We start from the raw sequence: 9741 nt of genomic DNA, 5'->3' as shown, positions 1-9741 counted from the left end.
TTTAGTAGTGAGAGAACCTCCGAGACTGTACACCTTGTCTGCGAGAGCGATGAACCGAGGAACCTTTAATACAACTTGACACTAATTTGAACACACTAATCATCACAGTCTCATCGAATCAATCTCATCGAATTAATCACAAATCTCATTAAATCCTAAAACACTGACAACGGAAATCAAATCGACACAGAAACAATGGTCTGAAAACAATCCAACATGGTGAAAAATTTCACTCCAAACAAAGTAAAGAATAAATCACATCACTACAAATAAGGTAACATACGTTGATCTGAGGAAAAATCTCCAGGGAGGAACACCACAATAAATACTTGTACACGGGAAAACCTGAAAAAACAAACAAGGTCCGACGTACGGACGGTGAAACAAATGAGAACGCATATATTTTAATTTGGAAATATAAATATGGTTAGGTGACCACATAACACGAAAGGAAAGAAAGGAGATCAGCCCTGCATTGTCGGAGTACAACTCATTGTTTGTTATTCCCCGTAAAGCAAGTTTAAAAGAAGGCTGATATTATGCAATACAAGCTCAAATTTTCACGTCTTAGGTTTTTTTGTTACTTTAAGAGGGTCCGTAAACACCTATCAAAATTAGGATTTAACAAAAATGAGAAACGTCACAAGGATACCAATCATTGTACATACCTAATTATCTAGAGAAACTGAGAATTATTAGTTATTTTTTTTTACACTAAAGTTTTTAGCTAGTTTACAACAAAATATAACGGATTATAGTGATTTTTGCGATACATGAGGTCGTTTCCGAAATGTAGAATACATGTCCTAGTTTTTGTTTTCATGACTCGTACCTGTCACAATTTTTTTACATTAGTTTTATGTTGACTAGTATTAGTTTAGCCGTTTTTAGCTAGCTTTATTAATTTAATTTTCCTTGGGCTTTCAGTAACAAAATTCCATGGTCATATCAAAACCAAAATACGTTAGTATTTTATACGGGTGAACTCTTACAGACTTGAAGATACACGATTTATTTTTCCACCAACTGGTTGTTTCACTCGTTTCCCTCGTAAACTGTGTGTTTTAGTGTGGTTTATTGTAATCGGTGGAAATCGAATCGGCATCCACCTGAACATCATTTATTGGATATATATCTGTGATTTCATGGAGAACGTTAACGTTTAGGATTACTAAGTTGTTTTTTCACCAGCCTATAATGCATCTCTAAAAGGACGACTTAGTTTTTGCACTTATCAGTCTTTAACACTAGCACTATTAACGAATTCCGTGATATAAGTATATGGATTTAGGTACATTATTTAATGAATTGATAAATCTCTATTCGGACTGTTTTTTTAGTGTTACTTATAGTGAGTATATTTCACGTCTCATGGCTACTTTCATTTAGCACACTTTCTTATATTACACACATATCACACACATCTTGTTTTATGTTTTTATCTATCACTACTGTACACTTGTTTTTTTTTTTTATACAGACAATCACTGACTAATGGACCAGACTAGCTTTGTAAATAGTGATGAGGTCGACACGTCTAGAATTTGCTTGGCCATTCACAAGTCTGAGTGGTGTTCTGATAGATGGACCTGTCAGGGTGTCGCGTTAGAGGGATACGACAGGGAAGGGGAGTCGAGAGTAAGTGAATTGGAGGGTGTTAGGGGAGGGAGAGGGAGAGGTGCTGTTACCGTGCTAGTTCTTAACCCTCTCAACAGTAGACACTCAAAACCTTAATGTCCCGAACGAACCCATTCAAAAGATTTATAGTCACTTTAGATCCTCTTTCGTCGAGTCGTTTGTCTCGTTTTATTTGTACTATGGACGTCGACACTATCTACTTTCGTTTCTTCAGTAATAATTTAGGTTTTAATATTATTTTTTTTTCGAAACGAAAATGTGGTCTTATACTGAATATGTTATTCTTTATTTCTCCAATTTGTTATATATTATTGTATATCTTACGTACATCATTTACTTTACGTTGTTTACTTGAATTTCTTTTCTCAATTTTATCTATCCTTATTTTATGTTAATTTTTTTGTCTATTTTTAATTTCTGTTATTTTTTCTTGTAAATATTTATTCCCCTGTGTTTTAGTGTCTACTTGGTTCCCCTACTTTTTGTAGTCATCTCCAGCAGGTGTGCGCCGGCTGTGCGCTGCGATTGGAGTGCGTCGGGCCCGGCGTGCTCCAATCACAATCTTCAGGAGGCGGACCAGGAGATGGCAGCCAATCACGTCAGGGCAACCGCACAGCTCATTTACATACAACACAGGTTAACACACTTAAGACGACAAGGAAGGCGACAGTGGTAACAGAGGCTGTTATGCTTTGTTGTTTAATTGTATTTCTATTGACGGTGCATTTATTCTTCCGTGTGTGTGCCAGGAGGATCTGCGTCGCCGCAGAGAGGAGGAGGGTCGGCAGCTGGACCTGAACTCCTCCATCAGGCTCAGGAAGCTCTCCCAGCATCCCCACATCGGCATCGACAACCCCACATTCCTGGAGGATTCAAACACACCGCAGCAGCCAGCTCTCAACATCCAGCACACACACGCACTGCTAGGTAAAACCCACACTCACACATAATGGATGAAAGAGAAAGAAATGAAAAGACAAGAATAAAAAGTTACAGTGTACGGTAGAAATCAAATTTCTGCAGAAAGCTGGCAGGGAGGGAGAGGAATGTAAGGAAGGCATGACTGCTGCTAGGGAGGGAATTCCTCAGGGAGGGAGAGAAGGACATGAGAGGCTCTTGAGGGTGACTTAATTAAACGTTGTGAGGGGTGGCAATGTTGACACGCACACAGTAGCGCCTTTACTTAAGGAATTAGATGCAGCTCTTACATACCTCAATCTGAAGCCAGGAAAAGCAAGCCGTCACCTGACAGGAAAGTACATCTCTCATTTCAAGCCCCTTTCTGGTCTTCTCTTTTCTGTGGGTTGATTTGTGGAAGTGAAATGTTATCAAAAGAGATATACCGCTGTCAAATGTCTCAGCCAAGGCCAATACCGATGTTTAAAATAGCAATTTTAAAAAATGTGGCCGATGCTGACACCAATGCAGATCTTTTTATATTATTTTGTCGTTGGTTATTCTCCTTTTGTGCTAGGAAAACTTTGAATGAGCCCAAATTCCTAAAAATAACTTTAAAAACCTTATAAAGTTCCCATTAATTTAATTAAACCGTTAAATAATAAATATACAAAACAAGTTTGTGCTTTGATAAAGCCATGGACAAAAAAATGACCAGAGACTGCGCAGCATTTTTTTTTTTGTCAACACAAAAGCAATGATATTCTTCCCCCTTCTATGAAGGTGGTGGCCACTGCCAATGTTGGGCCAGTGCATCAAGTTATGAAACAGTGCATGTTTTCTTATTGCAGAGTTGGAGGAGCTGCTGCTGTCCCTGAAGCAGATTCGAGGATGCTTGTCCGACCAGCAGAGTCAGAGCGACATCGAGCATGTTCTTGCACTACTAAACAAGGTAATAGAAGGAGCATTAGATTGAGAGAGCTTCAGAGTCAATATGAAATGTAGGTATTTTTCAAGACTTTCTGGCTAAAAAAGATTTACAAAGACAAAGCAGTGCTGTCTGAGCCTCCATGACAACTGGGGCCTCACCAGATGCCACAAGTTCAAATGAAGGCTTCAATATATGGAGGAGGGCTTTTGAATGGAAGCTACTGAGAGGCACTCTAGTATGCCAGTATTAAATATTCTTGCATTGGATATTTTTTAAGCCCAAAGTCTTATAAATGTAAAGAGTTTGCAGAAACCACCTCCTCTTTGGCTTTCTCTTTGACACATCTGTCTACAAGTCATTGAAGGTGTTCATGTGCCTCAGTCCACAGTGAAGCCCACAGCAAATAAAGATGTCACTGTTTCTAGAACCATTTGTAAGAATCTTAAAAGCATTGAATATCCCTTTGTGGCTGCTCGGACATTTCCTGGAACCTTTTTTGAGGAAATAAGAAATATCATCTAGTACATTAAAGTGAAGGAACATAGTATTCAATTAAAATACATTGAGAATATTATATATATCCCCCAGCCTTACATTGTTGGTTGTCCAACTCAACCCTGTTTTTTTTCAAAAGAACTGTAAATGAACTGAAATGACCAAAACAAGCGCAAGTTAACACTGTCAGTTTGAAAGCAGCAAATGGAAAAGTTTGATTTCAGTTTTAAACCATGTGAATACAGGTATGGTGATGTGAGAAGATGACATGTGAGCTCCAGTTGAGAAGAATATAACAGAAGCTGCTCTTGTCTTTCTCCTACTGTAGTCTGACTTCCAGTCAGCGCTGAAGATCCATAATGCCGTGGCAACCAGCATGCATCGACCCTCTCCTCCGTACCCACACACACATCAGGCTTTGCAGCTGGCCATGGAGGTAATTCCAGTTTGAAATCTTATTTCCTAGACACTTCTTGTCGCATCCACACACACACTCACTAAAACATGCACAAACACACACACACACTCACTCACTAAAACATGCACACACACACACACACACACACACACACACACACACACACACACACACACACACACACACACACACACACACACACACTAAAACACGCACACACACACAAAATAACAGTCCAGGTCAGTGAGTGTTATAATGAGATTGGATACAGAGCAGCTCTGTTGAGTATCAATTAGAGCTCAAACACAAGTGATTACAGCATGTGCGCACACACACACACACACACACACACACACACACACACACACACACACACACACACACACACACACACACACACACACACACACACACACACACACACACACACACACCTTTCCCGCAGGTTCCTCTCTGGATGAAGATGACCGGCGGCTGCTGCAGCTTCATGGCCCGGTTGCTGACGCGCTTCAGCTCGCAGATGTTCCTGTACGAGACGCCGTCACTGCCGCACACCGGATCGGACACGGTGCACATGCACACCCCGGGCTTGCCCCTGCGCCTGACGGTGGAGGACACCTCCACGCCTTCGGTCACCACACACTCCATCCCCTCGGCGCACTCCCGGTCTCCGTCGCCGCCGCACAGCTCGCCCTCTCCGGACACACACACCGGGCAGCAGTCGCAGCGGTCCAGCACATCTCCGGCCAAACAGTCCGCGAGGATTGGCGCACACTGCGACTTGTCACATTTCTCCGTGCAGCCGATGGCGAAGCGTTTGGCTATCCGAGACCCGAGGATGAGACCCGGGCAGACGAATAGGGCTGTTACGCAGAGGAAGAACTGGAGACGCATGGTGGGACAGTCCTGGAGAAACTCACTGAGAAACAAGTAACTGGACTTGGAATGACGTTGAAATGTTGGTGCACTGATGCAGAGTGAAACTTTTGTGTCGGTGCCGTTTATGAAAGCTCCAGGAGAAACACAGGAGGTGATTGGTGGGCGTGTGTGACGTTATTTCCAGTGAGAATCATTTTTCATTAGCTCAAGTTACAAAAAAGAATACATAACATTTATGATGGTTCCTCAGACAAACTGTAAATGCTTTATCACAAAAACGCATTAAACAAGATGTGATTTACTTTTACAGGGCTGTAGTGTTTCCTCTTGTTAGACTGCTCGTGTCAGTCAGTTATCTCTTTAGAGTTTAATTAAAACATATCAGATTCTTTTTTCATCAGATTCAGGTTTTTATTCGTTGTCCGTTCCTTAGAACATTTGTTTCTGCTCTTCCACTTTCTATCTATCTGTTCTATCAAACTAAAACATTCCACAATGTCCTGCCTCCTCTGTCCTCCGTCTTTGTCCTTCAGCCGAACTGTAACCATATACTCTGCACTGCTGCACATTCAAATTGACTTCCATTCACTGGGGGTTCAGGGATTGATTTTTCCAGAAACAGAAACAATTCGATAATGTGATCGAAACGTTCAGCTTGTTTTTCACACTTGGACTGGTGCTCCAGCACATTTCTACGTCAGAAAGAAACATTTGTATAATTTAGTAACCAAGATCCTGAAGAGTAGCCTAACTGACCTGTTCTTTAGCTACGTTCTCTGGCCTTGTGTTGGCTTCATTTGACCTGCAATCCAAACTGTGTCTGCTACCAAAAATCACTTCACAGCAGAGAGCTGTTCTTGGGGTATTGGTTTAAGAATATGTAAATCATCAGCATGTTGCTTGTTTGGTCAGTAGGATATTGTATGGTGGCCGACAGGTGCAAACGCGTCACAACGGCCTATAAAATAAAAGGATTATAAAGTTTTCTAATGGTCACTGTTGGCAGAGTTAATCTGTTTGATGATGATTTTAAGTGTTTTGTCAGTATACTTTAAATGGCTAAGTTAGCTACATGAGATAGCTAGCTTGCAGCAGATCTGCAATAATATCGGAAGGAATCATACGATCACTGTTAAAATAAGACAATAAAATAAAAAATCGAGAGTTTCAGTCCTTGTCCAGTGTGTTTTCCCAAATATTTCACCTCTTTACATATCCGACATCCCAGCTTTTTGTCTCTAACAATGAGCCATTCATTGGTCTTGCAAAAATAGTCCACCTGGTCCCTTGTCCAGCAGTCAGGTGCATCGCTTTGCCCGGTGTTGTTGGTGGTAGTTGCGCCTGCAGCAGCTAACGTTAGCGGGAGAGAAGGCTCTGTTGGAGCTAGTGCTACTGAACTTGGAGCAGGAGGGTCGACGAGAGAAGGCACAATTTCAGACACAGGCACAGCATTTTCTGTATTTGCAGTCGGGTCCTTGTCCGGCGACAACCGCTGTCTTTTCGGACTAATAAGCCACGCTAACATTTTTTAAATGCTAACGTCGTCGTTATGTGATTTATTTTCTGATCTAGTCTATCGCGGCGGTGCGTCAGAGATGCGTCATGAGATGCGTCATGAGATGTCGCCGGCATATTTGTTGACATGCGTCATGACGTGCCGAAGGCTGCCGGCGGCTGAGTACAAGGGTAAAATCAGAAGTGCCGGGACTGCGTACCGGTGAGTACCGGCCCAATTCAAGCACTGGTCATACACAGATTCCTTCTATAACTACGGTTCTAGTTGAAGAGTTTGTAAATTACATAACATTACATTACATTGCATTTTAGCTGACGCTTTTATCCAAAGCGACTTACAATAAGTACATGCTTCGACCAGGGAAAGATACCAACCTTTGAAGAAAACAGGAATCATATAAGTACATCAGGTTTTCATGATCCAAACCATTTCAAGTGCTACTCAACTGGCTTTTAGATAAGCCAGTTCCCTTTATTAGTATAGTAAGTGCTTTGTTGTTAGTAATTTCTTATCGCTCGAAGTGGGAGTCGAAAGAGATGAGTTTTCAGTCTGCGCCGGGAAGAAAATGTGCAAGCTGTTTCTCTGTTCCTGATGTCAATGGGGAAGCTCATGTCGCACCATTTTGGACCAGGATAGCAAACCCACTGTGTTTTTGCTGATGGGAACTTGGGTCCCCCTCGCAGTGCGGGTGCAGCGAGCTTGTTTGGCTGATGCAAGAGCGGAGGCACCGTGCTGGGAGAGTGTACAGTTTAACCCATTGTCCTGGATGTAGGAGGGCCAAGATCCATTCCACAGCATGGTACGGAAGTGTACCAGTATCTTGACAGTGGATTCTAGCAGTTACTGGAAGCCCAGTGAAGGGAGCGGAGTGGGGTGTGGCAACATTTAGGAAGGTTGAAGAGACCAGACTGCATTCTGGATGAGCTGCAGAGTTCGGATGCCACATGCAGTAGACCAGCCAGGAGGAACAGTAGTCGCTAGAGTCTATGGCGTGTGATTATCTGAGGAAGCCTGGACCAGAACCTGTGCGCTGTTTTCTGGTCAGCGGCTGGACGTATCCTCCTGATGTTGTAAAGCGTGTATCTGCAGCAGCAGGCGGTTGTTAGCAGCCGATGTTTGCATGAAGGACAGTTTGTTATCTAGGATCCGACACCCAGAGTCCTGGGCAATCTGAGTCGGGGAAACCAACCAGAGGGTGCCAATGTTGATTGTAAGGTCAAGAGTGGGACAAATCTTGTTTCCCGGAAGGGAAAAGAGCAGTTCAGTCTTGTCGAAGGGTTGAACTTTGAGGTGATTGAACAGACATCCACTGAGAGAGTCTGCTAGGCAAGCAGGAGATGCGTTGCGACGACCTGGGTTCTCTGAGCGGGAAAGTCAGAATTATTTGGGTGTCGTCAGCGGTAGCAGTGGTATGAAAAACCATGCGGGGCTAATGGACAGATCCGAGCGAGTTTGTGTACAAGGAGAAAGTGAGGAGGGGACCAAGAACATTAATTAACAAAAACCGAAGCGTGTTGCCTGCAACGCGCAATCGCAACAACGTCACTGTGGCAGCGGGCTGTGGTTTGGTGCGCTGGCTGCTGGAGTGAAGGAGTGGCTCAAGCCGGAGGGCCAGACAGCTGATCGGAATCAAGGTAATCAGTGCCGGAATAAAAGCATGTCGGTAACCTGGGTTCTGGGTCTGTTTTCGCAGTAGGCGGGATCCGTCGAAGGGCATGGAAGTGTCGCCAAAGGACCGTGAAGGTTCCCACCCCCCCCCCGGCAAACGTTTGAGACCCGCGTACTATTTTTGTTTGGAGGTTAATAAACGCGTGCTCGTGTTCCAGAACCACCTGCTCTGCCCGTCCCTATGTTCTGAACCCTGTGTGAGCGGAGAGGTCTCAGAGTCGACGTCCTGCTTGATTCCCACATTCTTACGAAGCGGCAGAGACTCGGGCAACAGCCGGACGGCAATACGAGAAGTGCACACACTGCAGTGCATACATGCCGGTAGGTCTGACTGCAGAAAGGCGCAATTTTCCATAGACTCCATGTTAAGAAATGACCACAAACTTTACAAGCAGTCATTCTGCGATGGATGCACGATAAGATAGTATTATCGATTTAGGTTCGCCGGTGTACTGTTCTCCGGCAGCCGCTAGGGACGTAGAGCTGCAGAATATGGAATGCGACTATTTCTGTAGACCGCCCTATGTGAAGGCTAACACAGTGCGCGCCCAACGTTTACAGCAGCTTTCGGTTGGCTTACCCAATGGATGCAATAAAATGAATCTATTATCGGATTTAGTTTCATAGATTCCACCTTTATGTTATGAATCTGCTGAGTGAATTGTTTTCTAACACGACCCTGGAGGGGGTGAAGTATTAGGTCTTAAGTTTTTTGCATAAATTAGGTCAGTGGCACTTTTGATGGACAGGTACCATGCCTCACTGTCAGCTAACATCAACTTGTGTCCACTCCGGTGCTAGCTACAACCACTAGAGGCTACACGATTAGTTAGCTCATAGTCACTGCCGTAGCGCAAGAGCCTCTTAGGTCAATCTCTAGTCCGTGTATCCGTGTGTGTTTGGAGTCGTGGGCAGCATGACTTCTCTAAAAAGAGAAATAGTTATCTAATATACGGTAGAGCAATCTTACGAGTCGTAGTCGTGTGTTGAACTGAGAACGGCGTCAGCTGTCGGAAATAGTATATGTGATCTAGAGAAGGTCTCTCAACATCGGACATCGCAATGTACCCATATAGTCGAGGCCCGGTATTATTCTACTACGATGTCTCGGGTTCGACAGGTGTTGGCTGAACCTCTGGCTTGGTAGCTTAGCTGGTTATCTATTAAGCCAGCTAAGGACGTTAAACCCTTTATACATTACATATACATTTTAGTTTATTGATTCAGCTTGGGTAAACCTGTTCTTGTGAGTTCGCTAGTGCTATGGTCCTCGGTGTGATTGTATCGGCTCTCACGTCC

The 9741-nt window shown here is 43.6% G+C and overlaps 1 protein-coding gene across 1 annotated transcript in view; it reads right to left on the bottom strand.

Moving 5' to 3' along the window:
- LOC104944757 (serine protease HTRA1B-like) overlaps positions 1-5436 on the bottom strand; it is a 221043-nt gene extending 215607 nt beyond the window's left edge. Inside the window, exon 1 of the mRNA XM_010770333.1 lies at positions 4814-5436. Within this exon, the coding sequence (XP_010768635.1) occupies positions 4814-5273 (460 nt within the window). The 5' untranslated portion in view covers positions 5274-5436. The remainder of the gene's footprint in view (positions 1-4813) is intronic.
- Positions 5437-9741: the final 4305 nt, after the last annotated feature.

Source organism: Notothenia coriiceps, unplaced genomic scaffold (genome assembly GCF_000735185.1).
Source record: "Notothenia coriiceps isolate Sejong01 unplaced genomic scaffold, NC01 NC01_scaffold00000339, whole genome shotgun sequence".
In the NCBI taxonomy this organism is placed as follows: domain Eukaryota; kingdom Metazoa; phylum Chordata; class Actinopteri; order Perciformes; family Nototheniidae; genus Notothenia; species Notothenia coriiceps.
This window is presented reverse-complemented; position numbering and strand designations above follow the sequence as displayed.